The sequence below is a fragment of the Polyodon spathula genome, chromosome 15, assembly GCF_017654505.1.
Source record: "Polyodon spathula isolate WHYD16114869_AA chromosome 15, ASM1765450v1, whole genome shotgun sequence".
NCBI lineage: Eukaryota > Metazoa > Chordata > Actinopteri > Acipenseriformes > Polyodontidae > Polyodon > Polyodon spathula.
This window is the reverse complement of record NC_054548.1, coordinates 15,767,529-15,785,075: the sequence shown is the minus strand read 5'-3', so window position 1 is coordinate 15,785,075 and position 17,547 is coordinate 15,767,529. Positions and strand designations below refer to the sequence as shown.

General features: G+C 36.6%; 1 protein-coding gene across 2 annotated transcripts; it reads right to left on the bottom strand.

Moving 5' to 3' along the window:
• Window positions 1–831: 831 nt before the first annotated feature.
• On the bottom strand, window positions 832–17,020 carry LOC121327988 (ribose-phosphate pyrophosphokinase 2). 2 transcript variants are annotated; one of them, XM_041272394.1, is made up of 7 exons: window positions 16,610–17,020; window positions 10,419–10,602; window positions 8,055–8,153; window positions 6,313–6,437; window positions 3,947–4,120; window positions 2,613–2,772; window positions 832–2,006 (listed from the first exon to the last, which is right to left on the bottom strand). In XM_041272394.1, the coding sequence occupies exons 1-7, from the start codon at window positions 16,729–16,731 to the stop codon at window positions 1,914–1,916; spliced, it is 957 nt and encodes a 318-aa protein (XP_041128328.1). In that variant the 5' UTR covers window positions 16,732–17,020; the 3' UTR covers window positions 832–1,913. The 2 variants fall into 2 exon arrangements, with proteins under 2 accessions (XP_041128328.1, XP_041128329.1); XM_041272395.1 differs by lacking the exon at window positions 16,610–17,020 and adding an exon at window positions 10,876–10,894.
• Window positions 17,021–17,547: the final 527 nt, after the last annotated feature.

The following is a 17,547-nucleotide window of genomic DNA, read 5'->3' as shown; positions in this document are numbered from 1 at the left end:
TTTTCTTTTTTTTTTTTTTTTTTTTTTTTTAATAAATTGTATTAAATTATAATCACTACCAGTAGTAATAGGCACAATAATACAGTACACTTATATAGGGATTCCAAGTTGGTATATTTTCATTAGGTATATGCTTACATAGGTCAAAAAGATAAAAATGTAAAATCAAAAAACAGCACAGTTGGAACTCCAGCCTCCACTAAAAGGAAACTATTATTAACAACAACAACTGCAGACTGCTGTTTAGATTTCCATGGCAGGTATGGCAATGAAATCTCTTGACAACTGCACAGAATTTATGAAGAGTCAATTAACTTGAGGGATGCATCTTTCATCAGAAATCTTTCACGGGCAGAAGTCTGCAAATGTAAGATCTTTTGATCTGACAGATCACACACAAGTGTAAAATGTTGGTTGCCTGTCATGAACCCGTATTCAGTCCGGCATTAATAACCTGTGAAATAAACACCCTGTCAAGTAAGTTAACAAGAGATAAACCACGATTGTAACTATACACACTATGTTAGACAAGTCAGTATTAATTAGAATCACAACAAGCTTAAAACAGGGACATTATTTAAAAAACAAAATTGAAACAAAAACTAAACAAAAAAAGCCAGCAAAATAAACTTTAAGCTTGCCAGTTTTTTTTTTTTTTTTTTTTTTTTTTTTTTATTATTAGAGAATAAAACTGTACTGGTTTTGCATTTCAAAAAAATGATTATTTCTAGAGGTGAAAACTGTACATGTTTTGTGCACAAGCTGCCACAGCTGACAAGACATGGCAAGCATTGGCAAGGTTAAGAGTTTTCTTTAAACTCCTTTCTCGACCAGACATTTTATCAATTCCAAATCACACTGGCAAATATCCTGAGCATTCAATACAAAAAATTACTGAAAAACATTTTAAACAACGCCAACAAAACATATGCTTCTGTGTCATTTAAAAGTGAGACATAAAATTAAGACTTTATATAGCAAGTGAACAGGGTCTTCACCCAAACTACTGACATAAGGTAGCTAAATTCTTTGTATTATATATAAAAAACTGATTCTGCTATTAAAGCATTTTAAAAGAAGACCAACTCAATTTGTCATTCAGACTGAGTTGCAAACACAATGAGGTACAAGTACAGCTTGAACTTTTCGGTTTTTATTTTTCAAATCTCTACCTCCCTAAATTAGTCGTTGTTAAGCTGTCTCTGCATCCTAATAAAGAGAAAACTACTAATTAAGGACTAGGTTTAAGATGATGTTCCTCTTTGCTACAAATCAAGGCTATTTTAAATAATGGACATGCTACCAGTATAAATTCCGTTGTGGGTATTTTACACTGAAAAGTAAAAGCAGTCAGGACAACTCTGTTAAAACGAGTGAAAATAACAAAAGAAACTAAGCGACTGCAAGAACAAAATGCAATTACGATCAGCAATCAGCAGTTCACGTGTGCAGATAAATTTGATACGTCTCTTTGAAATAAAAATAAAGAGAAACCAAATCAGGCTCAGTCAAGATATGAAGGTAAAACAAGTGACATTGTTTTGTAATTAACAGGTTTTACTGAGTTTAATTGGGAAACAGAAATCGGCTCAAAATAAGTTTTAAAAAAGGGACGTCATGTGATCAAAAATAAAACCCGAAAACTACAATCAATAGGTATAAGGTAAGCCAAGCCCCTGCTTTAAGGCAACATTCATTGTTCTGGGGAATGAAGTATGAATGCGCCCTGGCATCAAGGTGTGGAAAGATCTGTGAAGAAATGGCCCCTGTAGCTGGAATGGCTACTCAAGAAATGCTTAAGTCATTTGTGTGCAGGTCAGAATTGCTTTGGCTCTGCACTGTTTCAGGTAGGTGTGTCACAACTGGAAGCTTGAAGAAGCAGAAGAAAATGTAGGTCTTTCTTTTCTTCTCTATTATAACGGGACATGACTGAACAGGTAAGACACAGATTCTCCATTGTGTGTTCTTCGGATGGCTTCAGCAAGGATCATTGAAATATCAATCACCTAAAAAAACCAAAACAAACAGTTAGTTGTAAACCATGGATGATGAAGTGAAGACTACCTAATATATATGTACAGTGCTTGAATCAATGAAAAAAATAACTGCAGGATGTAGAACACAATTTTGTGTAGCCAGGCTGTTGCTCAGATGTTAGACAAACTGCATCCTTGACCCGCATTATACACAGTCACAACATTTCTAGCCAATCGGATCGCTCTGTTGCAGTAGATTATGCCACAATACACTATTATTTCTGATTTAAAGTAGTCTAACCTGAAAACAAACAAACATTCCTTCACTACAGTGACCATGGAGATGTTTGACCATGGTTTGTAAAACAGATCTGTATCATTGACATTACCATAGGTTAAAAGAATGTGGCAGTAATGCAGTTCATTTTACTGAACGCCAGTAACGGAACTTAAATGAGAAAAACAGAGTACAGCACTTGATGAAATATTGCAAAAAACACAGAAGCTAAGTTCTTTATTTTGTATACAAGCGTGTCTACAACATGCTTGTGCCATGAATTAGCCTGTTACCATTTTAGGCTGGAAATGTGTCACTGGAGATAATCAATATAGGCAAAGCCTGTACAGAAATGTTACCTGAATCTTTGGGCACTGTTTCATTTTTTCTTCCTGTGGAATGGTGTTGGTAACTACAACAGCCTCAAATGCAGCATTGTTTATCCGGGAAATGGCAGGGCCAGAGAAGATCCCATGGGTCAGTATAGCATACACCTTGGTAGCACCTGCAGATAACAATCTGCAATATACAAAACATTCAAAATGGGCATCATCAATTGGCAATACGTCATATGTAGTAACTTGTTTATCACAAACCCAGTTAAATAAAAAAATAAAAATAAAAGTACAGGCCAGCTTAATTTCTAATAAAAATAAATATGAAACAAGAAAATCATCTCTCTATAGGGCTGTATTAGAAGGTTCATTCGCTAGCCAGGAATTCGAAGATTGTTTCAAACCTTCGAAGGTTCGTCAGACGCCATTCAAGCACTGTATGTTTTGTTTTTCTGCTAACGGAAATCGTTTGACAATATGTGAATATCATAAACCACACATTAAATGTCACTCACACGCAAAATTCGATCTTTTGATTTGTATAATGAAAATTACTTAAACAAAAGTGGTCTTAAAATCCACTACCAAATTATTATACGTAGCAACTCTAAGGCGCCGCTGTCATGTATGCTTCAATAAAATATGTACTGAACACCTAGTGTACAAGTGCTGTGGTCGAATATGTTGGAAACAAACAAAACATACGCTAACACTAATCATTTTCATTTTGAACAAAACTGAGCACCCCCCCCCCCCCCCCCCAGCTCCAGCTCATGTTAACCAGAGGCAAATTTCTTCATTCACCATCAACAGCAAAGCGTTGTATAGCAAAGCTGTAGTGAAAGAAATGTCTCGAAACGCCTCTGCTGTTTGGGATTTTTTTTGTTAAATGCCCAGACGATCAAAAAAAAAAAGGTTAAATGCATACTGTGCAAGTGACAGTTGTCATGGGGGCACAACCAATCTCCAAAGTCATTTTACAATTGTAAGTTCATAATATTATTATTATTATTATTATTATTATTATTATTATTGTGACTGACCTATAACATGATCGAAGGTCAAAATGTACCCTTCGTTTAGCATACATATATATCAATATTATATTTATATAATAAATTATAAAATAAGTATTTTCCCTAAACCCATTTCCCCCGGTTTAAACAGATACGACATGAAGACAACACAACAGACTTTTTATTTGTCACTGTGCACCTTTGCACCTGCCAATTTCCATCTCGTCTTCCTCCATTGGTCGTCATGTGTGTTGGTTTTTTGTTCGTCATTGCAGCGCAAGCTGTTCCAAAGAGCCCTGTACTGTCTCACTTCCGTGTTGCTCTGCTCTATGGATTACTCACTTGTCAGCAGCATGGCAGACTGTGCCACATGTGTCCGCCATGTCATCTACGAGAATAGCCACTCGGTCTTTCACATCACCCACTAACACCATTCGATCCACTTCATTGGCTTTCTTTCTTTCTTTGTGAATGAGGGCAAACTCCACGTTCAGTCGGTCAGCAATTGAGGTGACTCTACAATAAACAAATGGTTGCACAACTTTAAAACATTTGCTTAATTTGCTTTAGGAATATGTTGTGCTATTTCAAACAAGGCTGTCCTGGGATATGAATGCGTGGCCCGAGCCGAATTCTAACCCGGGCCTCTAGAAATGAATGAGTGTGTACTGCATCATCTGAAGGAGCTTTATTTCAACACTGCTCATAGCAAGGCACTATCATGAAACACTGAATTTAGGCTCATCAAGGCCCCTCCAACACAAGACTGGCTGAAAAAAATAACTGGCATTTGCCAAGAATCAATGAAAAATATTGGTCTTTCACTCAACTTAAATATACCCCAACTGCTTTAAATCACACGTTATACAGAGTAGTGTGCACAACTTTCCCAGTAAAAAAATGATCTTTGGAAGCTATAAACAAACTGCAATGTAAGCAAATTCTGCATTTTAAAAAACTGGAGTGCACACATAGCTTAACTATAGAAAGATGCTGTAAACATCCAAGTATAACCAATAGTTTAAATATTGTCTTTCAGAGATTATCCTTGCTATTTCATGAATTCTCTTTTGATACTGAAGCTATTCATAAATAAATCAGTATTCCTCAATTTAGTGGGCTACAACAAAGACTTAACACGAACACTTAAAAAAAGTTTTAAAGTCTGCACTGTTAAAATGGTGGTCACAAAAGAACAAGTGGTTAATTTTGTTAATATTAAAATAAAAACGAGATTGATATCATGCAATTTGCGAAATGTGCTGGAAGGAAATTAACTATGCTGGAAATACAACAAATCTTTCCTCCCACTTGAGAAACTGTACCCCATACTGTAATTTGAAGTTGAACTAAAATACATAAACTAAATTTCTGGCAACTCAGTAACAAAGAAAAGAAAAAAAAAAAGTGTAAATTCTTTACTGAAGTAGGGTTTTACTACTGGGTACCACAGAGTCTCTGTTTCATTGCTGCCATCCAAGGGCCTACTCTGTTTAGCTGTTCATGCATTTCTTTCGTGTTTAATGCTTTTTATATGGTCATCAATGTCATTTATTCCGCTGTGGCTCATGCTAAAACCACATCTGCAGTATTCACAATAGGTGCGATTCTCAGAAATCCTACTTCGTTTAATAAATGTATACATCTTTGTATATTCTTCTTTGTACTTCTGGAGTATAATCTTTTTACTTGTTTTGCTGCCACTTTTCCATTCATAGTTTTATTGAAACTAAGTTAACACCTGCAGTTAAGCAACCCCACTGCTTTTGATTTTAAAGCAAGATCCGTCACTCAACATAAGCACCCAATTGCAATATGTTTCTCAGATGAGGACACACCCTAAATGCCAAGTTCCTCTCAAAAGGCGCTGCACATACACCGACTTAATATAACTGCATACGGAGACACCTAACCATAGTTTGAAGGGCTTTGCCTGTGGCACCATAGCAACTACGTTTTTTATGCAGTTGCTACGGCCAAAACCTAGCAGTCGGCATCTCTGCAAACCTCATTCCAAATCTTGTTAGCCAGTCACCAAGACAGGTGACTAATTAGAAGCAGCGCATAACTTCATTGAAATCTAGAAGTATAAACAAAGGAAATACCAAAACACTGGTAATAGAGCAGGTAAACAAGGTTGTATCTCTCACAAGTCTTTGATACATCTCAGATTTCATCTTATTTCCTCAGAAGTCAAAACTCACTGCATTCTGTTTAGGTTGGTCTAAAATGGCCACCACTTATACATCAAACTTTGGGTAGAGATTTTCACAGCTAGTGTATGACATCACATTAATCAAATCTGCATGATTGATTTTGATTGGTTGGAATGTTCTAAAACCTCTTCTGGTGTATGTAAACAAATGGGTCAATTAAAAACACACCCAAAATCACTCAAAAACACATTTAATGAATTGCATATTTAAAATGCTCATTTTGACCTCAAAATGTGTAATTCTACTGTATTTATTTATTTATTTTTTTAATTTAAATGAAAAAAGTTACACTGGAGTAAAACAGATTTGAGACAAGGCCCCACAAAAGTTCTGTTACTAGGAAACAAAAGCAAAATATACAAATTTAGACTAGCGACCTCTTCTGGTTAGGTAGTATTTTTGTTGTAAAGTTTTAAACTGATTTTTTTTCAGTTTTTGTTTGTTCTAGAAACAATGCTGTACCTTTTATAAATTCCAAAATAACATCAATACCTTTTTGCTCCCCCGGCATCAGGAGACACAATGATACCGTTTTTCCATTCTGGGATATTTTCTTTAATCCACTGAATAACAGCAGGCTCTGCATACAGATTGTCCACAGCAATGTCAAAGAAACCCTTAAACGAAGACAGAGCCTTAAGAATTACCTTCTACTGTAGGTCCAACTACGTAACTGTATAACACAGCTCATGTCGCATGTATTTTCAAGTTAGGTTCATTAACAGACTACTGAACAATATATAAATGACTAGCTTGCAAACAAGCACTGACGTAACATGTCATATGATCCATTAGACCTATACAAGCTGTGTGAGTTATGTGCAACTATTCAGCAACATCACAAAGCAGAAGGACTTCAGTGACTTTACAGGTAGCATGATATTGTGTGTACCCTTACATCGGTTCATCCTTCAACACAGTGGCTATATTTATTTACTGCATTTATATAGTGCTTTGTATACAAAACTAGCGCTAAAGCACTGTGCAGTACAGAGCAGAAAAAAAAGAACAAACCACAATACATCTGTATAGCATTTCACACATACAACTACCACAATCAGAACATTTAAATAACAGTATACACAACACAAAAGGAGCAATTTTAAAGTTGCATTAAAACCCACTAAGATAAGAAAGCCATTTTATAAAAAGTGCGTTTTTAGTCTTTACTTGAAAACTGTAATAGCCCCAGTTTCCCTGACAAACGAAGGCAGAGCATTCCATAATTTAGGAGCTCTACAAGAAAAAGCCCTATATCCTGTGGTGCTTTTGTTGACCCTAAGAATAATCCTGTGATCTCAGAGTGTGGTTTGGAAGATACAGGGTCTGTAAATAGGTGCTAATCCACTCAGGGCCTTGTAAGTTAACAGATCTTAAAGTCATTTATATGCTGCACAGGGAGCAGGTGTAAAAAAGCAATAACAAGGGTAATATGTTCATTTTTCCTGGTTTTAGTCAGAATTCATGTCAGTCAAGATGATGTCAATTAAGTCTCCTGGGTGTTGCTGCAATGGCACCGTTTGCAGAAAACGACCATTGGAAGACTCCAGGATGAGGGGGTGTTTCAAGCAGCGGTAAAGAGGAACTCCTGAATGACTGATTAGATGCCAACCTATATGCATTATTATTTCCCCTTTTATATCATTCCATTAATAATGAGCGTGTTGTGTAAAGTATTTTGCAGTCTACAAATCTCTATAAAATACACATGGTTTACTGTCAATGGTTTATGGGAGTCAGAATACATTTGAAAATAGGTCTTGTAGGAGAAAATAATGTTGAAACAGTTCCAATGAAATATTTCTAACTGTGGATTACATATAGCAGTAAATTAAAAAAAAAAATCTGTAACTTAAACACATTACCCACACCCATTAGCTGAAGGAGCCCACAACTCATAATGTGAACTTTGGCCTGAAAGCTGAGTAATACAAATTGGATGTAGCCGAGATAACATGCTTAGAAACTTGCAACATCTCAAACAAAGCTTTACGAAATGGTGATCAGTTGTTTTTTTGTTTTTTTTAAATCAATTTCAGAAAACTTGCTGGGCTTTGACATTTACAATTCAACATCTGACTCATTTTCTAAACCTATGGGTTTTCTTTGGATTTATATAAAATAATTGTTAATGTTCTACTCCCCCCATATCTAATGCTTGCAACAGATTTTCTGCAGATGGCATTTTGGACTATTGTTTGATAGAATTAATGAACCCCTACTTTGAAACTCACCTGAATCTGTGAAGCATGCAGGTCCATGGTAATGATGTGATCTGCTCCTGCAACTGACAGCATGTTGGCTACAAGCTTTGCAGAGATGGGAGCACGACCCTGAAAACAATATTATATATTAAAAAAAAATTATTATTACTAACTCTATGATATATCATATATATCTATATCTATATATCCTATATATATATAGATATATATATATAATATTATATATATTATATATTTTACGTTCTGAACGTTTGGGGTAAAATTGTTGACTGAATTGCAAAAAATGTATTTTCATGAGGTTTTTTTTTTTGTGTGTATAAAATGTAGTGTATACCTTACTGGAAAAGTCAGAATCTGGTCAATCTTAAGTTTTACTGGTAACTGTCAACACCAAATAAGGTGGTAAATGTCAAGACTTATGAAGAAATATATTGCCTTTTGGACATTTACCAAAAGCTTATTGGCAAAGGCACTTGTATTATTCTTGAGATTTACCTGCAAAATGTCAAACATTATGTTTACTTTGGACATTTACCACTTTACTTGGTAAATGTCAACAGTCACCATTAAATCTTGAGATTTGTCAATATTCTGAACATATTCACGTCCCTCTGGTGGTTTTTTTGACATAAACTGCTGTGGTAAAGATGCCTGTCACTTTGGTGAATACTGTATTAAAATGCAAAACACTCTACAAGTTATTTCACATCATTTGATGGAACACTTATGGTTACAAAGCTCCAGGCACCATTTAACTAATTGTATCAAATGAAGGACACTGGGTAGAAGAAAGTAACCCTATCCAACCTTAGCTGGAATGAAAATAATACATTCAAACAACAGCATAGCATGGCGAATTTGCAAAAGAAAAATACAGATTACCAGGTTGTTTATTTTTACTTATTTTACTTCCAGAATATTGTCAATGATCATCAACATCCATGTAGGATTAATCACATCTGAATAGCTTGTTCAACTTTTTTTTTTTTTTTTTTATTTGATGAGGTCTGCTTGCCACAAGGGTCTGTCACATAGCCTGATCTAGTATGGTCTCAAACTCAAGAGGAGGTTAGGCTTGGTCGGGGCTACATTCAAGGAAACTAAGGTACTGCAGCAGATGTTGTGAAGGGTCGAGGCATTAGGGGGCAGTGTGCTGTTAGCAGTCATGTACTATGGAAAGGATATCAGAACGAGCTCCAGTCAAACAATCCTGGTAAATTCTCCTTGGCATTGAAACCCATTTTTACTCTTGCCACTTGTCTCTCGTTTTTGGTATTCCTAATATTCTGGATTAGTGGGTCATATCAAAACTGCTTCTGCATAGATTAAGCAAAACGAAAAGCAGCAATGCGATTGTCACCTACAGGCTTTATTTTCTCACTCAGAAATTAAAGTGATGAATACCAACAATACAACACTGAGCCAATTTGGGGCAATTAATATTTTACCCCTGTCTAGTCAAACAGACTATACTGTAGGCACCAGCCAAGATGCAATACAATAAATTATATCTTGAATAGCAAATGAGCAAAAAAATATATAAATAAAAATAAATAAAAAAATACAAAGCTAGTGCCTGTAACTGCATCATATCTTTAGATAACTACTAAAAGTATTAAAGTTACGTTTCATTTCTAGAAGGCTACAAGTAGGAGCAATCAATTAAGCCAATACTATCGACTACATTTTCCTTCAGTGAGAGGAGAATGACTTTGCCCCTCGACTAACCTCTAAATTCTACAGCAAAGTTAAACTTTATAAAAACTGAAAAAGCTGCTGTTGTTCAAATATAAATAACCACATTTTGGATTTCATAGAACCTTTATGCGTCCTAGAATGTTATTAGCTTTCCAGCTCATTTGTTCATGCATAAAAAAAAAAGAAAAAAAAAAATATGGTCCTGAAGTGCTTGGATTTAATGTTTACAGCAACACAAATCCAAAATGCTTCACATCCCTGTAAATTCATTTTTATTGTAAATCACTGTTTTACAGAAGACACACCCATGTCTACCAAATAAAATATACAAATTACAGCAAGTACAAATGGCGATCGGTGGAACAAAGTGCTAAAGTATACTTGACTTTTTTGGGACCAAAAACAAAAGCATCAAATGGGGGGCATAATGATATCTAATTGAATTGTTTGGATGATTCTTACAAAACCAGTATATCAATTGGTTTGCTAGAAATTACTTAAATTAAAATTACTTAAATCTTTTTAGCTATGAAGCTATGTATTACTCTATTCGAGAAAATTCGGAACTATATTTGAAATGATCGTACATCGGTCTGGTCAGCTGGATACAAGAAACAAACCTCTGTAGAACACTGGTGAGCATGGTATATTATTGCTACAACTTTAAATGCTTACCTTATCCTTCTTGTCTTGTCTGGCATAAGGAAAGCATGGAATAACTGCAGTCACCCGGTAAGATGACGCAATCTTACAGGCATTGATCATGATCAACAGCTCCATCAAGTTGTCATTTATTTCCCCACATCCACTCTGCACAATGTAGACGTCCTCCCCCCGAACGCTTTCTCCAATCTCGACACTGGAACAAAACAGACAACAACCATCAATACTCTGCAGCATTGTGTGATTGTAACAAAATAATGACATTAACCTTTACTATTTACAGAAGCCTCAAATGGGCAGTTTCGAAGGAAAAACATCTTATAGCAAACATGCATTTCCATTTTAATACAGAATATCTGGTACAGTCGCTACCACTTACAATGTACAGGGTTATATATTGTTTATCAGACAAACAGCTTTTGCCGTTTGCCATTCCTATCAATTTCAATAACAAAGGCATTGTTTATACCATGTTAAGCATGCTGCAGATTTCGGGCAAACTCAGCCGTTTGGATTTCGTTATGTGCCATTCACCTAGATTTAAAAAACAAAACCACTTTTATACTGTAGTAATCACTCTTACTAAACCACAAACCAACTGTTTTCACCTCGTTACCTTGCCATTCACAAGGTAAAGCACTTTATTGTAGTATAATGCTTGACAAATCGATCAATCAGCTGTTTGCACCTCATTACTGAGCAATTACCCCTGTACTGTACGTTGGCTATTTAATCCCTGTACCCAGTGTCAGGTTTATTTACAGTTTGAAAAAACACCACTGACTGCAACAGCAAGCAAGCATGGCTGGAAAGAGAAAAGCGATGAGCTTCAGCACAAAAATTCGGTGCAAATAAATTGTCTCTACTAGATGCTGTGCGCTTGCTAAACTCTGTCAGTCAGCAAACAATGCAACGTTGCTTCAAAAAGCTGGGGACAATGTGAGAATGGACTGGACTATGGACTGGGATGGGGGTGGGAGTGCTCTGTAAATAATGAGTGTTTGTATTACTGTTCAGATCCGTTAGAATTCTGTGTGCTTTTGTGTGTGACTGACTGATCTCTACTTTCCACAGGCCCTCCCCCCCCAACCGGGGGAGATTGAGAGAGAGAGAGAGAGAGAGAGAGAGAGAGAGAGAGAGAGAGAGAGAGTGTTGAGCGGTTGAGTTTGTGAGTGAGAGGAGAGGAACGAGAGCCATTGTTCATTAAAAGCTAAAAAAATTATAAACACAGCGGTTTCCTACTGCAACTGTTGTCTGCCTCATTATATCCTGGAAGCCCCACAGCTCAGTGCTACAATATGTAAATAAATCTGTTTGCCTGCGGGGCATACCAATTTCAACCTCCGTCTCGATCTCCTGCCTGTCACTCGGAAGCGAATGCACGCACCCACATGGCAGACAGCTACTCTGTCACAAGCATTAATACCCTGTATCTTTCTAAACAAGGGATTTAGGGGAGCTCCCTAATAAAAGCTGAATCTCAAAACAATAATAATATAGTACAGTAATTATTACAGCTGTGTATAATGGTATTTAAAACAGAATTCATGTACAGAGTGCTGCTCGGTGCTGCTCACGAACTTTGCAGTTTTAAACTTGTCGAATAATTGAATACTAATAAGTGAAGCGCAATCTCTCTGCATTACTTAGAAATATAAATATTCTGGTAAACATAAACAAAAGTCACAATACTCATCCTTTGACAGTTTTTGTTTTATTTTCCTTTTAAACCTTTTTTGCTCTCATTCCAGAGATCATGTATGAGTCAATACCATAAAAGATCATACTGCCAGTCGTAAACAGGAAAGCAAGCAAGACGGCAGCAATGGCAAAGCCTTGCATTATTCTGTGCTGAAATAAAACAAAGGCGCTGTACTGCGCTCAGACAGGGCTCTCCTGAAGTAAGCCACATTTATTGCATGTTTAATTCTTGTTCAGTTAATTTTTTTCCATGCTACCTGCCTTTAATACATCTATAACTAACAATATTAAACCATTGTCATTTCTTAATTACATTACATTATCTGAAGGTGAAGAAACAAGCTCAAAGCAATTTTTCTAGTATGCATTCCTTTAAGGAAATTGATTGCATTACTGTGTAAAGGATGTAGTCACTACACTACACACCATTTGTTTAATAAAGGCATTCTCTCTGGAGACACACCTATTGTTAAATTTAGCAAATAAGGCAGAATTAGCAAAGAAACAATTGAGAGGAATAATTATGCAAGTACATTAAAAGGGGCGCTATTTAAATTACAATTGGGTGATACACAACAATGAACCGGTGTAGAGCAGAGTCAGTCAGCAGTACGCCTTTTTTTTTTTTTTTTTTTTTTTTTTTTTTTTTTTTTTAAATCAACGTTTCATATTTTATCCTGGTTATTGTAATGCCAGTAAAACACTAAACTTAAATTTGTGGCGTACTGTACATAGGATTACTCTCACATGACACTGCTGGACTGTTACTAAACTTTCATATTTGTAATTACTATTGTAATGCCAGCAACAAGGTAAACAAGTATTTTCAAAACATTACATTTATGTTTAAATGTCATGCTTAATTATTAATACCTTGATTAAAAAAAGGGAAAAAAATGGAATTGGTCATTTTTGCAAAACTGAAGTTTTCTATTCCCGAAAATGGAAAATCTCTCTAAAAAGCTTAGAGGGAATGTTGGTCCTCAGGTTTCCATGCCTCTCTCAGGAAAGCCGTTTCACTTCCTAGGTCATTCTACCTCAGCATTATCAGTCAACAGGAAAAGCTGGATGGTTAATGACTGGAAAGAAGGATGGGGATCATTTTATCCTCCAGGTGAAAGACCTCTGCTGCCTACTAACCCACATTAGAAACCGGTGTTAGGTTACAGCAGCCAACAATTGTACGAAGGTGGTCTAAATTCCACCTTCAGTGTTTATTCATAGCAAACATTACTTCATAATCTACATTTCCACATATACTGTAAATAAACATTGAGACAATTGATTTCTCAATCCTTTTTTTCGTGGAATGCCCTTTGAAATGAGAGGTCTGGCAAATGTAGAAAAATCAGACCAAAGGTTATCAAAACAGGTATTTTTGCAAGCTTCAGACACATTCTCCTCATGTACGGCACGTTATGCCTCCTTTCACACACAAACCACCCACCCTGAAACCCTTTTCTCCATCACAAGTGGGGGGAAACCTGTATCAGAATGGCCCACTGCACATAATCAACTTAAACCTTTCACCTGTGTCTAAACTGATCAACACTGGTGCTTTACCACCCAATCCCAGATGTGAAGTGACTATTTTACAAAAGGCCTTGCACCAATTATTCACGGCTGACAAGTTCATAAACTGCATAATTCAAACAATTGTCATATATTAAACCTCTAATTCACTTAATCACTTCCAGACTGCTTTCACTTTCTCTGGAAGCCCATTCAAATGACGATTTAAAAGAACTGTTCCATATCTGCACTACTCCTATCACCTGACTACCCCCACCAACAATAATGTAAACTGATGCCACCAATATGAGGAATGCATGCAGGCTTAAGCTGGTCTTGCACCCAGGCAGAACATTTCTCAACACCAAAATACTCTGGTTTATTAAAGCAGCAGTGTACTAAACTTTTCTATTTGAACTTACATTGAAATGTTCGGTTTTACTCAGTCTATGTAAAATATGCAAAAACTTGCTTTGCTTATTTATTTTTTTAGTTTATTTATTAAGACTCAGAGCTTTATTAAATGTGACATTTGCTCAAAATGACGAAGCTTTAAAAATCAGTTCATTTATCCGAAAGCAAATCTTAATCACCAGACCATCTTGTTAACATCTCATAAGAGTTTTAGCTGTAGGGATAAATGATTCTTCTATGATTGAAAGTTGCTTGTTACTACTATCACCACACAAAAGCCAAATTGGTATAATCCTGTTACTGCACTTCAAGCTGTAGCAGCTCCAAGACACTACACGAAGTATAAACTCACTCTGAAGGCAGCAGATTAATACATAATATTAATCCTACCAACATTTCAAATTTACTGTAGCTTAGGTATTTAGCATATCCCTACAAAAAACTTCCTAAACATATCACTACAAAACACACCAATCCACTACAAAACAAGAATTCAATACATGGTTTATAGTGGGTATTTAAAGTCAAATAGTCATTTAAAAGTCAAAAAGTCATTTAAAAACAAAAAAATGTTAGCAGTTCATTTAAGGTCAACTGCTTTAATCCATGCTTAGTATAACTGAATGTCAAAAGAAGGGTTAAGTAATCAGGGTAGCTGTATCCTGGAACTGTACCCAGCTTTACTTCAGTGTCTCTTTAGAGAGGTACAAATGTAGTTTGTCAGTCAATATGGGCCTGGTAATGTATTTAACACACACACACTCATTATTTCACTACACTTACCTTAACATAATTATTGAAGAGAGAACAGGCACAGCCTGTAGGCACCAGCAGGTAGTCTATGAATCTTCAAAATGGGGACCAAAAATATTTTTAGCTAACAAGTTCCATTGTGAAATGCAGTATGGGAAATGCCTGCAGTGTTTGTTACTATATTTGGTATTTTGGGAGCCCACCATACTTATGTTAATAATTTAATAATGTGAAAATGAACCCACTTATTTGTCTTCTGTATTGTCTAAATGTTGTGAATGTTAATGATCCTCTGAACAGGAACACATTTTTTCAAATGAATACTAATACAGAAGGGTCACACATTCACTATGGTCTGGACTGTACAGATGGCCCACTGCTTAAACAAATGCACTTCAGCAGCACCAACATGTTAATATCAACACTGGGAATAGCAAGCAAGACCAAAATGCAATGACCCTTTCTGGTGTTACCCAAAACAGACCCACAGTGTCAGCTCTGAAGACCAGATCAGAAACCTCATGACCTGCCAGGCATTACAAAAGAGCTAATCAATAATTTGCAAAGAGTGTACTGCAACATGCAGTACCAAGGTGCTTTATCATGGAGATCACTTGTGTACTCTGCTGAACCAACAACTACATCAGTAACCTATCTATAAACTGCGTTTACGACTTGCACTAACTGCATGTTTAAAACTGCATCAAAGGGGGGTAAAATGCCCCACCCCCAACACCACCCTATATTATTATTAAAATAAATAAACTGATAAATAAAATCTGTGCAGGCTTGTTCTGTATTTGGAGTTATTAAAAATTGCTTTTCTATGTGGCAATGCTGCAAACAGATTATGTCATTGGTGCAGCGTCGTTCTTTAGTAGAAAGCATTATGTAATCCACAGGGAAAACATGTTGAATCAGCTTATCTACGTGTTAGAGTACTCGGCTAAAACGCAAACGTTGAAATAGCCCAATGTGATCTACTGTAGTGTAGCACTCATTTCCATGGCTTGCCTTTCACCAGGAAACTATCACTCTGTGGGTTATATACACAAAGCATTTGCGTGCCAGTAAATGCACTTCAATGTATTTACTACAACTGGCGTTTTACGACTACAGCTGTTTCTACTACTCAACCTAGCATAATTTGCTTCAGTTCTATCCAATGCCTAAAGCTGGTGGCCCCCCTCCCCCACTCAACTGTGGATGGAAAACACGTGATTTAAAAAAAGAAATGGCCAAAGCAGCACAATTGTGGAATTGAATCCTCCCTTATGAAAAAGTATGAAACAGATGGTGCAGTCGCCTCTTTACTTTAACTGAATAGTGTTGCCGATTACCATTGCAACCAACTTGCAAACTAAACAATTTGAGCACCGACAAGCTGCTGCACGGGTGCCATCAAAAGTGCTCACTGCTGACCAATAAACTAGGCAGCATGTCAGTTTTGGGAGAGCAGGCCCTCACGCGGGTCATCAAAATGGACACTAAAAAAAACCAAACAAACAAAAACACACACAACACATTCTTGGACGTTATGCAAAAGATACAGCGCCGACGTAAACTAACCAAGCTTGGTGCTTGGTGCACGATGCATACATTGTGTAATTAGACGGATTAATAAATATGCTCAATCTCACATAGTAAATAACAATTTACAGGCACTTAAATTCAGGATATATCAGACCATGCAGCATGCTGTTGACGGGGCTTGCCATTGTGAGACACAGCCGAGACCTCATCGGATTTCCTTTCACCGCCACCTTCTAAAAGTAATTATTGTTTTGTAATTGCTACCTGTACCAAACAATAACAACGCTTACCATGTTTCTTGGTTGCTGAATTTCTTTGTGACCACTTTTCCTAGTTCCAGTCCGAGCCTGTCTGCCACTTTTTGTGACAGATCGTGGTGGGAACTGCCACTGAAAATTACTATATTTGGCATGGCGAAAGGGTTATGATGTACAGCGCGGGAAGGGAAGGATGAACAATTGCAGTATTGCAAAGTCTCTTCAGGCTATTATTTTCTCGCGGTGGTATTGAAAGATGTCTTCTCTGTCTTGTTTTTTTCTGAAAGAACTTGTTAAGGAGCGGGTTTGCCGAAAGGAACCGACGCGCTGGACCCTTCCCCCTCTCCTCCCCTACACCTTCTGCTCAGTTTGTTAAAGGTACAAGCATATATATGGGTACAGGACTCTCGTACTTAGACGTAGCGCAATTCAAAGATGTAGTTCGGCGCTTTGAGATGACGATGGATCGAAGTGTGTGAGTGCTACACCCGAGGACCGATCTCTTACCCACTGTACACTAAGTAGCAGCGCATCTCCCAGATGTTTGATTTAGTAGTTATTTTGAGAGTTTGTTCATTTGTTTTTGTGAACTGCTGTTCTCATAATTGGATCTTGCCAGTCCATGCAGGACTGAGTGATGCGTGTTGATTTACATCTTCATTAAAATGGCCTTTGTAAAGTGAGCACTACATACGTCACTTACTGTAAATTGCTTTAATAGGGGCCTGTGTTGTGTTGGATAACTTAATTTTAGCAAAGTTGGGTATGCATGTTTTTCCCCTTCTAAAGAAAATACACAAATAAATAAATAAATAAATAAATAAACTAACTAACTTTTTTAAACCATGGTGTCCTGTCTGTTATTGCTAACTTGGTTTTCGATTGCTGGAATACAGGTAACAAAAACTGGGTCTTTCTGTAAACACCTTATAATTTTTTTTTTTTTTTTTTTTTTTTTTTGGGGGGGGGGG